The sequence below is a fragment of the Bubalus bubalis genome, chromosome 1 (genome assembly GCF_019923935.1).
Source record: "Bubalus bubalis isolate 160015118507 breed Murrah chromosome 1, NDDB_SH_1, whole genome shotgun sequence".
NCBI lineage: Eukaryota > Metazoa > Chordata > Mammalia > Artiodactyla > Bovidae > Bubalus > Bubalus bubalis.
In genome coordinates this window covers 199,140,910-199,156,759 of record NC_059157.1, presented here as the reverse complement: position 1 = coordinate 199,156,759, position 15,850 = coordinate 199,140,910, and the positions used below count along the sequence as shown (strand labels likewise).

Here is a 15,850-nt window from a genome sequence, read left to right as displayed (position 1 = left end):
GATGCCATCCAGCCATCTCATCCTCTGTCGTCCCCTTCTCCTTCTGCCCCCAGTCCCTCCCAGCATCAGAGCCTTTTCCAATGAGTCAACTCTCCGCATGAGGTGGCCAAAGTACTGGAGTTTCAGCTTTAGCATCATTCCTTCCAAAGAAATCCCAGGGCTGATCTCCTTCAGAATGGACTGGTTGGATCTCCTTGCAGTCCAAGGGACTCTCAAGAGTCTTCTCCAACACCACAGTTCAAAAGCATCAATTCTTCGGTGCTCAGCCGTCTTCACATCCAACTCTCACATCCATACATGACCACAGGAAAAACCATAGCCTTGACTAGACGGACCTTTGTTGGCAAAGTAATGTCTCTGCTTTTGAATATGCTATCTAGGTTGGTCATAACTTTCCTTCCAAGGAGTAAGCGTCTTTTAATTTCATGGCTGCAGTCACCATTTGCAGTGATTTTGGAGCCCAAAAAAATAAAGTCTGACACTGTTTCCCCATCTATTTCCCATGAAGTGATGGGACTGGATGCCATGATCTTCATTTTCTGAATGTTGAGCTTTAAGCCAACTTTTTCACTCTCCACTTTCACTTTCATCAAGAGGCTTTTTAGTTCCTCTTCACTTTCTGCCATAAGGGTGGTGTCACCTGCATATCTGAGTTATTTAAACCATTTTACATCAGGTGCAGTTTTCTTCCTGTGGTTCCACACCTTTAGATATTCTTCCCATCTAATTCTGATCTTGTCCAGTTTAAAGATCACCTTTCCTTGGCCTGGCCTTTAGTCCTGCTCTTAGTCTGGTCAGACCTCAGAGACGAGACGGCCTTGGCTGACTGCCCACCGCTGAGAGCTCCTGTGCCACCCTCCCCTAATCCCAACTGCCCCTTCTCTGCAGTGACGTCTCAGCCTTTCCTGTGGTGGCAGCCCTTCTCGGTTCCACTCAGCAGCTTCATTATCTGCAAGAGCCCAAGTTGTGCCTCTTAACCAAGTGACTGGAGGCCCTCAGTACTAGGCTGTGGGCAGCCTGTGACCTCTCCTCAGTTACTGTAGGTGCCGGGGTTTCTTGTGTTAGCTCCATAGAGACATTGTTCCTTGTCTAATGAAGGCCAAAAAAATGGGGTAAAACCATTATGTAAAGCATACAATAGAGTGTTTTTTCTGTGTATCCTCATTTGGGAAAGCAATTCAGAAATTTTTTCATTTCAGAATTGTCATGTCATTTATGCAAGCTTCAGGTTACAAAAATATTTAAACAGTTAAATGTAGAAGGTGCTAACCAGTTTCATACTCAGTTTATGTGCATATCCTGGGAAGTATATGAGATTTTATTTTCTTGGGCTCCAAAATCACTGCAGACGTTGACTGCAGCAATGAAATTAAAAGACGCTTGCTCCTTCGAAGGAAAGCTATGACAAACCTAGACAGCATATTAAAAAGCAGAGACGTTACTTTGCTGACACAGGTCCGTTAGTCAAAGCTGCGGTTTCTCCAGTAGTCACATATGGATGTGAGAGCTGGACCATAAGGAAGGCTGAGCACTGGAGAATTGATGCTTTCAAACTGTGGTGCTGGACAAGACTGGAGAGTGAGCCACTGAACGTGTTTTCAGGGACCCGGTGCCTGCACTGCAGAGGCAAGGCCGCTAGGTGGCGCCAGGGCATGTTTATGCGAGGTTTCAAGGCCTGGTCTCTATAATCTGTTCCATTTGAGGCAATAGGCAACTGAACGTCCCCTGTGTTCTTAACCACTCAGCATCTGTTGACTTACCTTCTCAGTCCAACTCGTAAAAACATATCTCTATACTTTTGGACCTCATGTTCAAGACCTAAAAACTGTAAGGAAGGAAATACAAGACACATTCCTGTTCTGCCCTCTCAGGGGCCTTTTTTGTCTTTCGATGTGTGGAGAGCCATGCTTCCCTTGCTGTTGTCAGCCCCATCATTCAGGAAGGTCTGTCCTGTATTCTCACACTTTCTCTCTCATGACAATTTACTTTTTCTGAGACTCAGTTTTGTCATTCATAAAGAGGGGTTAAAAATACTCAGGAGGATCGTTGGAAAGGTTAAAAGTGATTTACCCAAAATATAACATATCATAACATGAATGGATTTTTTTTTTTTTTTTTTGCATTTTGAGAGCATCATTGCTTGATTTTTGCTACAACAGACTGTACAGGTTTATATAAGACAAAGTTAACAACTATCTCTTCTTTACTCTTGTTAATTAAATGGAAACATTCCACCGCCAACTCCTCAGTACTTAATATTCTTTTCCCAGGTTCAGGATTGTTGGCCACCATTTGTATTTGTGATTGGAAAGAACTTTTCTTTTGGTCCAGCTCCCGTCAACGGGCTCAGCTTTCCCACATTTTGTCCTCTATACACTATTCAACCTCTGGCAGCTCAGTTTTTGGGTGGCATTTCAGTGCCTGTGGGGATACTACTTACCGTGTTTTACACTGAGTTTTTTCGATATAAAATTATTTCTCCCTCCTCTGAACTGCCAGAGTGCTTTCCCGTAATCACATGATTATGGGTTTTCACATCCGTTTGCTCCCTTAACGGAATGCTTTTAAAAAAAATACCTCTAAGTGCTAAGTACACAGTAGGCACTGAATACGTTTGTTTTGTTTACTGTGTGTCACAGTTTATTAACGAAACACCGTCCCAGAGAAGAGAAAGACAATTAATAGATTATTTTGTGGTCTTTATGTGCCTCTATTGTCAGAGCTCTCCATCAGTTTGAGATTTGTGTCTTAATTAGAACTATAAGTACCTCTGAATAAATTTAAATAATTGTGAATTTCAGAGAGAATGTTTCCATTTCACATGCCTCAGTCTCCTTTTTTCTTTACCAACACTGTAATCAAGGCACAGGGTCTTATTTGAGCTAACAAATAATTATCCTTCATTACATAAGTGCTGTGTAGCTTGCCCTTAAAAGGCTGCCGAACCTGACGAGGCGGCAGTGGGTGTAGCCAGCGGTGTCTGCTTTCACGGTGCGCTGGTGCCTGCGCGTAGGGGCTGCTGTGGAGAGTCGGGGGAGCCACTGCCGCACGGGTCCCCTCTCTGATCTGAAAAGCGCTGTTGCTGTCAGGCCACGGAGCTGCGTGGTCTCAGACAAATTATTCCATTTGAAATCTGTGTTTTCTCTTCATAGACTACAAGCTATTTAAACAGAAGCACATTTTCTGAGATGTACGCCTGTATTGTTCTTTGTTCATTTTTTTTCTCATTTTTGACTAAAACTAAAAGCAAAATTTGAACAATGAGATGTGGGTGATATATGTGAAACTAATGGGAAATGGAGAGTATATTTAAAATATCATAGGTAATACAAATGAACTAAAGTAATTTTCAAAAAACCCCAAGAATTGATTTCCATGAACTTGAAGTGGCTAAGAATTAACTTTGGCCACCTCATGCAAAGAGTTGACTCATTGGAAAAGACTCTGATGCTGGGAGGGACTGGGGGCAGGAGGAGAAGGGGGTGACAGAGGATGAGATGACTGGATGGCATCACCAACTTGATGGACATGGGTTTGGCTAAACTCCGGGAGTTGGTGATGGACAGAGAAGCCTGGCATGCTGCAATTCATGGGGTCGCAGAGTCGGACATGACTGAGTGACTGAACTGAACTGAACTGAAGCATGAAAACAATGTAAAGAGAATCAAGAGGAAATAAATGTTAGGTTTAAATTATATATGAAAAGTTTCAGTGGTGTGAAAATCAAAATAATTACATTAAAAATACACATACATGCAGACAGCACTGTCTTTAATGTATGAAAACTTCTCTCTTGGATCAATAAGTCCAAGTAAAAGCAGTGTTATTATTAACAACAATATTAGATTTTTAAATGTTATGATATGCTGAGTGCCCTTTTAAGGATTTTTCATGTATTTTAATTCTCATAGTAATTATTTGAGGTGGCTGCTGTTGTTATTACTCCGTTTTATAGATGAGGCAGCAGAGGCACAGGCTAAGTGAATCTCAGCGTGCTTGCACACCTAGTCAGTTATGTGGTTTCTGAAGGGGTGACTTTCTTTCTCTTGCAGAAGCGTGGCTCTGATGCCTGTCCTCTTGGCCAGTAGCCTATACTGCTTAAAATGGGCAAAGGGCAAGAAAGGACATTTTAACAAGAATAAATAAAATGGCCCCAAATCATGAAAAATTTTCTGTTTCGCTAATGATACAGAAGGAAGTAAAACTTTAAATGAAATTTATTTTCTTCTTTGACTAGGATGATGGAAATAAGACATTTCCATGAAATGGTGGTAGGAATTTATTTCTCCCAGTGCAGGGCTGTGGGGAAGGGCTGAGGTTCTCTGCTCAGGGCATGAGGGACTGCCATTGCCTCGGCCACTCTCCTGGAAGGCTGGGTATGGAAGACGCAGCTTGCTCCGCAGTCAGGGGTCAGCGCACTAGGCGTGCTGCTGGTTGGGATGCGGAATCTGAGGTCTCCTCGTGTACGGCTTTTCTTTCCGAACACGGATCGGGCCTGGCCAGAGACAACCACGCGCATGACACAGAGGACGATCGAGAGGTTTTGCGGCTTCCTTTTGAGTTCGTCTTTCTGAAGAGTGCCAGGCTTGCAGCTTTGATAATAAATTTTACATTATCAGTTTATTGTGGCACTATGGAATCTGAGGGAAATTTCATAAAGCTCCACTAAGTAGCCTCAACTGTTGACAAATGATTCTTGATGTTTAGTTTGGTACAAGATGCAGAGAATGTAGGTCTGCTTCCTTTATTCAAACTCAGTAACTGGTTTGGGACAATTAATTTCCAATTGTTTCCCAGTAGAGCAGATTTGCTTGTATATTAATGAGGCACAGGTGTTGGGCCCCTGGTGTCTGCGTGCCTGGGAGGCGTACTTCGGTTGTTTATCTCCTCAGCCATAGGTACGGCAAGGTACTCAAGCTTGCCTTTCAGAGTTTTCTCTGTGAGGCTTTTCAGTTTTTTTGATTTTTTTTTTCACATTTGCCTGCACCTGTTAAAATTTTAAAACTGTTCGTGTAGAAAGAAGTTGCAAAGATTTCAATAGTAAATAGTACTAAAAATTAAAGGAAATATTCTTCTATTCTGTTTAACTGCCCAGCCTTACGTGAAAGAGAAGTGAGTTGATTTCACGAGATCTTTCAGGTGAGAAGCCAATATGATCAATCAATGACCCAAATTTTGGTTGTGTATTTTTGAAGCAGGTATATCTTTGTTAGTGTCTAAAGCAGTCATATATTTGTATTAATATTCATTTTTTTCTTGTTGATTCACTGAACTGCACTACCAACATTTAAAAGGCAGTGGAATAGCCTCCATAGACATTATGAATTTCAGTAGCTGGCATAATTATAGCGATCTACATATTCATTAAATCTACAGGAGAACTCTGTCCAAAAAGACAACCATGCATTCAGAAACAGACAACTAAATATATATATTTTAAAAGTTGCATCTCTGAGACTTATTTAAAATTAAATTCCTGTAGCACTCCTCTCCAAGCAGAAGGATTTTAACAAAAGGATCCCCACGCTTTGGTTTCTTGCATCTAGGAAAGAATGGGAAGAACTATTTGTAAACAACAATTACTTGGCAACAATAAGGCAGAAGGGGATTAATGGGCAGCTGAGAAGCAGCAGGTTCCGCAGCATTTGCTGGAAGGTAAGAAGAAAATATTTATTTACAGTTTGTGGCTGCAGTCTATCAACACATTACCTGATGCCCTGGAAGATCACCCGTGCGGGGGATCACTGAATTTTCCAAGAGGCTTCACTCGCGAGGCTTTGGCATCTCGGTTTATTTTTCATAGGACATTTGCTTATAAGGTTGAAGCAAGCGCCTTAGTCCTGGATAGCTGGCGATGGTGAAGGAGTCATTTGAAATACCGGTCTTTTCATCCCATTTGATGGTGCGGAACTCAAGCAAAGCCTTCTGGGTCCCCTGAGGCATTTGTAGAAATCCTTGGCGCTGGGCAGGGGGTGGTGGGCGACTGTTCTCAGGTTCCTGTTATATCGGGTGCTGTCATGCAGTCAGCCACCTTTGTTTCTTCACGAATAGCAGACAGGAAAGGTACTTTCATACTTTCTGTACTGGAGACACAGTGAAGGGCAGCGAGAAGTGGAGAGGAATTAGGTCAGTTTCCTTCAAGGGAAGGCCATTGGTGACCCCCTGGGTAATGATGACCTGCAGTGTCTCTCAGGGCTTAGAAATGTGTCCCCTTTTGTTCTTTCAGAATGAATCAGTTTAGATTGAGACTCACTTTTTAAACGACTTATCTTGAAAGTTGTTTAGGGTTCATCTGCATAAATTGAGCAGACGGAGCCTGCAAGTGAAGACATTAAGGAACACGTAATGTATTAGACAGTTTGAAATTTAATAATTTAGGTTTAATAATTAAAGAACATTTTTCTTCTGTGCAGTGCTGGCAGTGAAGGCGGGGTCGTGCTGCTTGGATGTTTATACAGGAGGCTTTGCCCCCCTCCCCACCACCGGCTCCATGTTGTTTAACTTTTTGAGTCTCCTTCCTTTGCTAAAAATAAACTCAAATCCAGATTTATTTTAATGTTTTATTAAACTAAATTAAATCAAATTTGTCTTTTTGAGAATGCTTGTTAATTTTGTTAACTGATTGCTAGTTGTAAATTGCATTTTCTGCTGTAAAAGAATGACTTCACTGCTCAGGCTTGTCCTCAAATTGTTCCTTTCTGTCCATTACCTGCTTGTTTGAAGACAGATCTTGGAAACCTTGATGCTACAAAGTGGACCTTGTGCTTGTTAATGCGCTCCATCACCCCCCTAAATATAAGAAAGTAGAACAGAGTGAACTTGAACCTTCATGAATTTTCCTTGTTCACTTTTACTGTAACTCTGGAGAGGAGATGGATTCCATCCTGTGGTGTATCTTTTAGGATCTTGCTCCCTGGCCTTTGTGCACTTTTGTGATTGTCCAGGTTGATACATGTCTTACACACCCCACATACAAGTGCGAGCTGGAAGGCTGATGAGTGTGCAGCACCACGAATGCGTCGTCTTCAGTTTTCAAGTGATGCCCTTTGGCGCAGTTTCACATTTTCTTAGGATTTTTATACAAGTTTTCCTGTTTTTTTTTTTGACAGCTTTTTCTTTGTGTTCTTCCTCAAGATAAAAGTCAGTGGATAAGTAAAATTAAAGAACTAAGAGCATGGTATAGCAGCGTTAAAGAAATAGTAAGTTGTGCTTTAAGTAACATAACTGTTATCTTAATTAGGCTTTGAAGGCCAGCAGCCTCTGACCTTTGCGTGTGTGTTTTCTTTCTTTCCAGCACATCACAAACCCTAGGAAGGCTGTTGGCCAGCAAGACCTGATGATCAATAACCCCCTTTCCCAGGACGAAGGGGTAAAGTTGGTGTTTATTCGCGCCTCAGCCGCTCTTGCCCACCAGAGCATGCTTGTGTCTCATTATCAGTCACCATGGAAGCAGTGTTGCTCTACCCCAGTAGCATGACTCTTTCACCCCCGTGTTAGTCCACCTAAAGCCGGGTGGGCGTTACTCCCTGCTGTGTGCTGGCAGCTGGGGGCCGATGGCGCGGGGGAGGGGAGGCCCCGGGGCTGTGAGCGCTCAGGCTCAGCGAGCCGAGAACCGAGACAGGAGTGAGAAGGCCGCACCCGCGAGGACAGCTCTCCGGAAGGAGACCGCTGTGCGGTGACTCTCGAACAGGGTTTACGATGATGAAAAAGACGAGGCCCTCCAGCCTCAGGGCCCAGTGAGCGCGAGCGGTGATATCCCTCCGCGGCACTGTGCCGCTTCTCCAGTTCCTGTGTCTGTGCTGAAGGACGTTTTTTTGTTTCACATTTTCTGTATAAAATTAACATTTCTTTTTCCTCGTATGTGTAATTATTATAATATAGTCTGTGAATATTAAGCAGTTTTTAAAACTTGAAGTTCATATTTTAAGAAATAGATAAAAATCTATGCGATTATGAAACCAAAGCTCTGTAGAAAACCTTACATAGCTTTCTGTGTTGGCAGTTCAGGTCAGGTTCCAGTGGACCCGCTGGCCTGTGGGCCTCCTCTAGTTCAGGTAGACCTTTTTGTTGTTGTAAGGGTAGCAGCAGATGTCTAGCAGTAAAAGTATCATTCACTTTAAGTAGATAGTAGAAAAATTTAAATATGCACAGTAATATCACTGGAAAAACTAACGTTAGAATGATTATGTGTCTCTGAGATTAGACTAGATTTTAATAGAACATTTTCCAGTTCCAGGTTTTCTATCTGCAATGTGAAATCATAACTCAGAGAAGGATAAATTTTAATTATTTGAATCATTAGATTGAGATCATAAAAGTCAAGCAAAGGTGCAGTATTGTTTTAAATAAATTGCTTTCCTTATTTCAGAGTCTTTGGAACAAATTCTTCCAGGATAAAGAACTTCGGTCAATGATTGAACAGGACGTCAAAAGAACGTATGTAGAACTATTTACAAGTTACCTTCAGTGATTCAGACTGCTGTTACCTCTGAAATTTTAGCAAACTATACAATCTGTAGAGGAGCCTTAGTCGAATGCAGTATTCTACTTGTGTTAATAGTTATTGTGGCCAAATGTTGATGATAATAGTTACTTTCTATTCTTAAATTATAGACTTTTGTGTTCCCTTTGTCAAAATATCACATTTATAATATTGGTAATACTAAAATAATATATAAATACTTAAATGTTTAAATCAGTTTTTCAGTTTCCAATACTTGCTTGAAGTCATGTGCTTCTAAGGTTATATTTTGTAGTCTTAATACTGGTTTTGCTAGAAAAAAATTATCTTTTGCTTTACACCTTTGAATCCCTTTCTAATCAAATTACTGTTTAAATGACAGGTATATTTTTACCCCCCTTTACTTCTGTTCCTTTTGACACCATTCAAGTTTGCAAACAACTCCAAATCTTCTCAATATTTACTATATGAAGTGGCTCTTTATCTAGCATATAGTTAATTTCTATAACTTTTATGTATTGGACCTTACTTTTGTGGGGGGTCATGTCATAAGGAGCACATGGAATTTGTGTGGGTGAGCCTGGGGTAAGTTCTCGCAAGGTATGCTCTAGTCCTAGTCCTGGACAAAATAATTTCAACAAAGGTCTTTCCCCCTTAGATGTTCATTTCTGCAAAACAGAGATAAGACTGACCACCTCATGGCATAGTTACAGATTCACCTGTTGTTAGTGTAGTAAATTAGATGTATCTCCATTTTAAGCTGTGTCAGTATCAGCCGAGCTCCCTCCCTCACCAGGGTCTGGGATGAGCCCGGTGTGTGTGAGCCCGTACCTCCAGGGCCGCCTTCCAGCCCCCCGCGCCTCTGCCTGTCTGCCTGACTCCGGTTCAAGTCCTGCTCCGCCAGGCACACAGGCGGGGCCCTGGCTCCGACACCGCTCTCTCTCCAGGCCCCAGACAGAATGATCAGACGACGTGGACTTGCATTAAGGGCATACTACCCATTTAACAAATGAGATTTTCTGCTTTAAAATGGAAATACTTCAGAGGGGCCATGGGTTCAGAGAGCAGCAGCACCACTGATAACCGGCCGTGGTGGCGAGTTGGGGTGGGAAGTGTGAGTACTTGGGTGAGCCTGGTCAGGACCAGGGGCAAGCGGTTTCGGGGCCGTTACCCTCCTGAGTCAGGCCATGGTGCTGGTCTCTCGCCAGTGGTTTCAGAAGGCAGAGTGCCGTTGTTTTGGTTCACAGGAGGCCCTCAGTAAATATTTGTTGGATAAAACAAAAGGATGAATTTCCTCACCCATCAGTTTAGTAACTAGCTGGGTAATCAGTGGTGAGAAAACAGGGTTCATAAAAGCAAAATGCACAGTATATATAGTTTACCAAGCAGTAACGATGTCTCGCTTTTAAATGCTAGGCAGTTATCTTAGAAAACTTGATAGCTTACGTTTGAAGTAGCCGTAAGAAGAGTGTGAGTGTCTCCGCTGTTGTCAAATGGAAGTGGAGGCACGTGGCACTGGACAGGGTCCCACACCAGGGACACCCAGGCCAGATTGCTGAAGGGAGCGGGAGCAGAAGAGAAAGGGGAAGAAAAGGGTGGACAGCAAAACCAAGCAGTAAGTGGGACTGTGAGCCCCTTCAGCATTTTGGTTCCTTAGATCAAACATTTCTGCTTTGCTATGTGGGAAAATGTTATTTCTCAAAAGCTGTATTCTGTGTGTTTTTCTTATAAAAGTGTATGTGTGTCTGTGAGTATAACACACACATGACAACTGTTTTCCTTATAATTTGTCTCCACTGCTGCATTTTAATTCAGGTTACAAAGCCGAGATGCAGAGAGGCCCTCTGGGTGGGGGAGGTTCATACCTCCTTCCCCAGAAGTCTCTCCCATGTCTCGCCTCACATTTTGAGGAAGTCTCCTAGCCATCTCTATGTAAATTCTGTGGCAAGTAACTTAGCTTGTAGGGTAAGGCTGTCAGTCTTTTTTTAAAGCCACCGAACTGCTAATCATAAAAGCTGAATAGCTTGAGTAATCTTACTGTTAACCTTTCAGGCCGCATCCCCTCCGTAGAAGGCATTGTGTGCGCTCAGTCGTGTCTGACTCTTTTTGACCCCATGGACTGTGGCTCCCCAGGCTCCTCTCCCATGGAATTTTCCAGGCAAGAATACTGGAGTGGGTTGCTGTTTCCTACTCCAGGGATCGAACGTGTGTCTCTTGCGTCTTCTGCATGGGCAGGCGGAATCTTGACCGCCGCACTACCTGGGATGCCTTTAGAAGGCACTTCGTGATCCCAAATCCATGGTTTCCAACCCAGTCTGAACGCAGCTCATACTGTAGTGGGCGGCGAGCGGGAGCAGCGCGGCTCCTTGGCTGCTCACCAGCGGCTGTGAGCGAGTTGGGTGGTTATGACTGACTGTCTGTCTCCTGTGCTTCAGACCCGTCCACTGCATGGGAGATCAGCGTGGTGGGGAAGACAGACGAGTTTCCTGTTGTCGTGGGATGTACATTTTAGTGCGGGGCGCTGGGGAGTGAGACATAAGCCCGTGTAGATACAGAGAGTCATGGAAGGAAGAGGGCAGTGACTGCTGGGAAGAAATCAAAACCGATAATCTTAAACACAGCCAGACAGGTTGCTGTTTTAGGAGAGGCGTCAGAAAGGGCATCTCTGAGAAGGTCCTCTTTGAGCTGAAACATGTTACGAAGCCAGCAATGTGGTGATCTGGAGGAGGAACCTTCCAGGCTGAGAGAGCAGCTGATGCCAAGTCTTCAGTGAGAGTGAGCTGAGGGTCAGCAGGCCTGCTGGGGGTGGAGGTGGCGGTAGGGATGTCTGGTAGGCTGTTCCGCCAACCATGGCTAGGAGTTTGGGTTTGACCCCACCTGCAGTGGGGAGGCTTGAGGGAGCTGAGGGGAGCGTGGGACCCTGGAGGAGGGCTGGGGCGCCTGGAGGAGCTGAGGGGAGTGCAGACCCGGGATGGAGGAGGGCTGGTGCGCCTGGAGGAGCTGAGGGGAGTGCAGACCCTGGAGGAGAGCTGGGGAGCCTGGAGGAGCTGAGGGGAGTGCAGACCCGGGATGGAGGAGGGCTGGTGCGCCTGGAGGAGCTGAGGGGAGTGCAGACCTTGGAGGAGGGCTGGGGCGCCTGGAGGAGCTGAGGGGAGTGCAGACCCGGGATGGAGGAGGGCTGGTGCGCCTGGAGGAGCTGAGGGGAGTGCAGACCCTGGAGGAGAGCTGGGGAGCCTGGAGGAGCTGAGGGGAGTGCAGACCCGGGATGGAGGAGGGCTGGTGCGCCTGGAGGAGCTGAGGGGAGTGCAGACCCTGGAGGAGGGCTGGGGTGCCTGGAGGAGCTGAGGGGAGTGTGGGACCCTGGAGGAGGGATAGGGTGCCTGGAGGAGCTGAGGGGAGTGTGGGACCCTGGAGGAGGGCTGGGGTGCCTGGAGGAGCTGAGGGGAGCGTGGGACCCTGGAGGAGGTCTGGGGCGCCTGGAGGAGCTGAGGGGAGTGCAGACCCGGGAGGAGGGCTGGGGCGCCTGGAGGGTGTGTCAGGGAGGAGGGCTGGGGCGCCTGGAGGGTGTGTCAGGAGCTTGGGACCTGGGAGAGGGTGGCTGCTGTGCTGTGGGCGGGGATAGAGGGGGCGCGGCCCCTGGAAGGGCAGTGAGTGTGAGCAACGTGGACTGCAGGTGGTCTGGAGCAGATACAAGCTGAGGACTTGTATTGGATTATTGTGGCTTTCTCCTACTCCTCAGTTCTGTTCCATTGTTATCACTGTTTAGGGGCCTTTCACCTCTCACCTGGGAGTCTCTTGTCTGTTTCCCTTGACTCCATTAACTTGCTTTTCCCGTCCAACTCATGTGTTGAACCCTGTCTTGAATCCTAGTCTTGCCCCTACTTTCCTGTCTGGACCTGCTGTGACCCTCTGGTTTTGCAGAAGACGTGCTTATCCAGACTCCCTAACACACACACTGTTCCTTTTCAGACTGTCCAGTTCCCTTTGTGTTACTGACTTCTAGTTTAATTCCACTGTGGTCTAGGGGCAGGCATCGTATGATTCCTCTTCTGTGAAATTTGTTAACCTGTATTCTATAGCCCAGAATGGGATCTGCCTCTGAGAATGCTCTATGTGAGCTGGAGGAGAATGCATATCCTGCTTTGTTGGATAAAAGTGACCTGTAGATGTCATTTAGATCCAGTTGGTTGATGATGTTGCAGTGTTCAGCTCTGTCCTTACTGGTGCCACCTGCCGGTTCTGTCCATGTCTGATCAAAGGGTGTTAGCGTTTCCAGCTGTAATAATGGATTCTTTCCTTTCTCCTGGGCTTCCCTGGTGGCTCAGAGGGTAAAGCGTCTACCTGCAGTGTGGGAGACCTGGGTTCAATCCCTGGGTCGGGAAAATCCCTTGGAGAAGGAAATGGCACCCCACTCTAGTACTCTTGCCTGGAAAATCCCATGGACGGAGGAGCCTGGTAGGCTGCAATCCATGGGGTCATAAAGAGTCAGACACGATGAAGTGGCTTCACTTGCCCTTTCATTTCTCTTCACAGTTTTGTCAGACTTTGCCTTGCACAGTGTGATGCTCTGTTGTTAGGTGGTTCTTGTTATGGCCTGTATGTCTTCTTGTAGAATTGACCCCTATTTCATTAGTCGGTGCCCTTTTTTATCTTTTAGCTAGTGTTAGCATGGAGAAGGCAATGGCACCCCACTCCGGTGTTCTTGCCTGGAGAATCCCAGGGATGGGGGAGCCTGGTGGGCTGCCGTCTATGGGGTCGCACAGAGTCAGACACAACTGAAGTGACTTAGCAGCAGCAGCAGCATGGTATATTGTTCTCCAACTATTTCCTTTTACTCTATGTGTCTTTATTTTTAAAGTGGTTTCATAGGCAGCATGATGTTGGGTTTTAAAATGATTCCTTGTAAGGCAAGTCTACTGACAAATTCTCTCAATTTTTGCTTGTCGGAGAAAGGTTGATTTCTCCTTCACTTTTAAAGGGTAGTTTTGTAGCACGCAGAATTCTAGTTGGGCAGGTTTCTCCTTCTCAAACACTTGGAATTTTTCAGTCCACCTTCTTCTGTCCTGCATGGTTTCTGAAGAGAAGTTGAATGTAATTCTTGATTCCTGTATAGGTAAGATGAAGTCCCACCATTCCCCACCCCCCAACCTTTAAGAACTCTGTCTTTGATTTTCTGCAGTTTGAAAACGATGTGCTGAGGTGTCGTTCTTTGGGCATTGGTCCTGCGCGGTGGCTACTGAGCTTCCTGGTCCTGCGGTTTGGTAGCTGACATTCTTTGGGCAATTTTCTCAGTGATTGTCTCTTCAAATGTTTCTCCTGCTCTTTTCTCTCTTCTCCTTATATCCCCGTGAGAGCCCTTGAATGCTCTGTTCTATTTTTTTTTCAGTCTTTTTCTCGTGCTTTTCAGTTGCTGAGGATTTGGTGAGACATCCTGGGCTCAGATTCTTTCCTCAGCTGCTTCCAGTCTACCTGATGACTCAGCCCATCACAGGCTGCTGCTGCTGCTGCTGCTGCCGAGTCGCTCAGTCGTGTCCAGCTCTGTGCGACCCCACAGACGGCAGCCCATGAGGCTCCTCTGTCCCTGGGATTCTCCAGGCAAGGTCACTGGAGTGGGGTACCATTGCCTTCTCTGCCATCAAAGGCATTCTTCTCTGTTACCCTGTTTTATACCTCTAAATTTATTTTTGGTTCTTTCTTAGGATTTCTATTTTTTACTTACATTGCCTGTCTGTCCTTACATGCTGTCTGCTTTATCCATTAGAGCCCTGAGTGTATTAATCATACTTGTTTTAAACCCCTGACTTCATAATTGCAATTTCTTTGGTTCTGAGGCTTGCTCTGTGTCTTCCAATCGTCCTTTCTGCCTCCAGGCCTTGTAGCTTTGGTGTTGGGTTTTGCTTTATGACGGCTAGATGTGGCTCCCTGGGTAAAGGCGCTGCTGTCAGTAGGCTGTTTGTAATGTGAGGAGCTGAGGGGAGAGGGGAAGTGTCCTTTAGATGTACGGTCAGTCTTTCTGTGCCTCTGGACTATGCCCTTCACAGTGTTTCTCGGATCGCCCTTCCCCTTAGATGGACAGGATGGCTGTGGTGGGGGTTGGGCTGGGCATTTCCCTCTCCCCAGGTCAGTCAGGGGCCCATGGAGTCTCAGCAGGTTGGGCTCTGGGTAACTCGTTCTCCCTGCAGGCAGGCCTCGTTCAGAAGAGCTGACTCCCCCTCTGTCCAGGTTGGCCCCTCTCCCCTCCCCCTGCCATAGCTGAGGGGATTTTTCTCTGATACTCACTGTGGGAACTTGGCCGAGCTTCTAGAGGTGAATCTTACAGTTTTGTGTGGGTCTCCCTATGATGGAGTTTTCAACCCTCAGAGGTAAAGCCCATGGACACAGGAGCCTGGTGGACCGCAGTCCACGGGGCTGCAGAGAGGTGCTGTTTCTGCGCAGGTTCTGCATTCCATGCAGCTCCTCTGCTCCAGGGCCGCTCCCCCCTGCTGTACCCTGAGTCCCCACAGCTCATCCTTCAAGCCTGTGTTCATCACCACCCTGTTCCTGAAGCAGTCTTTACAACTGGAAATAATTTGTGCCTGTTCTGTGTTCCAGTGGCATTTTCTTAATAACTTTGTAATGATATTACTTACGTTTCTTTGATATTGCTCAAGTTTATTTAGACTTGCCAGTGTATTCAGTACATTTATATTAGTCTCCTTAGCATTGCATATGCCAAGATAAATATGGTGTGGGTCCTTAAGAAGCTCAAAGTCTAGTAGAGAAAGCAGACCTAAAAAAAATGTAAAGAGCAGGATAGCAGTACTACGATGGAAAGAGGACATACAAGAGCACCAGAGAAACTCCCATAGCTTCGTATTCCGATCTGGGAGACCTGTCTTAAGTGTTCCCGACTCACGACCCCATGCCTACTTGAGGCAGACTGTGCTGTGCTCAGTTGTGCCCAACTCTCTGCGACCCCATGGACTGTACCCTGCCAGGCTCCTCTGTCCACGGGGATTCTCCAGGCAAGAATACTGAAGCTTCCCTTCTCCAGGGGATCTTCCCAACCCAGGGATCCAACCCAGGTCTCCTGCCTTGCAGGCGGATTCTTTACTGTCTGAGCTACCAAGGAAGCCCAAGAATACTGGAGTGGGTAGCCTATCCCTTCTCCAGAGAAACTTCCTGACCCAGGAATTGAACTGAGGTCTCCTGCATTGCAGGTGGATTCTTTACCAGCTGAGCTACAAGGGAAGCCATGCCTACCTAATGGTTCTACTCTGTAAATACCTGAGAATGTTAGCTCAGTACTGAATGCCGTGCACAATGGGATCTCGGCCCCTGCTCAGTGGAGCTTGGGAAAACAAGTCAAGTACTCTCCCAGGGAAACACGGACGTAAACTAATGTGTTAA

General features: G+C 45.8%; 1 protein-coding gene across 10 annotated transcripts in view; it reads left to right on the top strand.

Moving 5' to 3' along the window:
* Positions 1-15,850, top strand: part of TBC1D5 (TBC1 domain family member 5) — a 586,162-nt gene that overhangs the window by 304,158 nt on the left and 266,154 nt on the right. For 9 of the 10 annotated variants that reach the window (XM_025287205.3, XM_025287148.3, XM_044938556.2 and 6 more), the window contains 4 exons: positions 5,547-5,655; positions 7,110-7,199; positions 7,295-7,369; positions 8,369-8,436. In XM_025287205.3, the coding sequence (XP_025142990.3) occupies positions 5,547-5,655; positions 7,110-7,199; positions 7,295-7,369; positions 8,369-8,436 (342 nt within the window). The remainder of the gene's footprint in view (positions 1-5,546; positions 5,656-7,109; positions 7,200-7,294; positions 7,370-8,368; positions 8,437-15,850) is intronic. The other variant, XM_025287706.3, reaches the window with a different exon arrangement.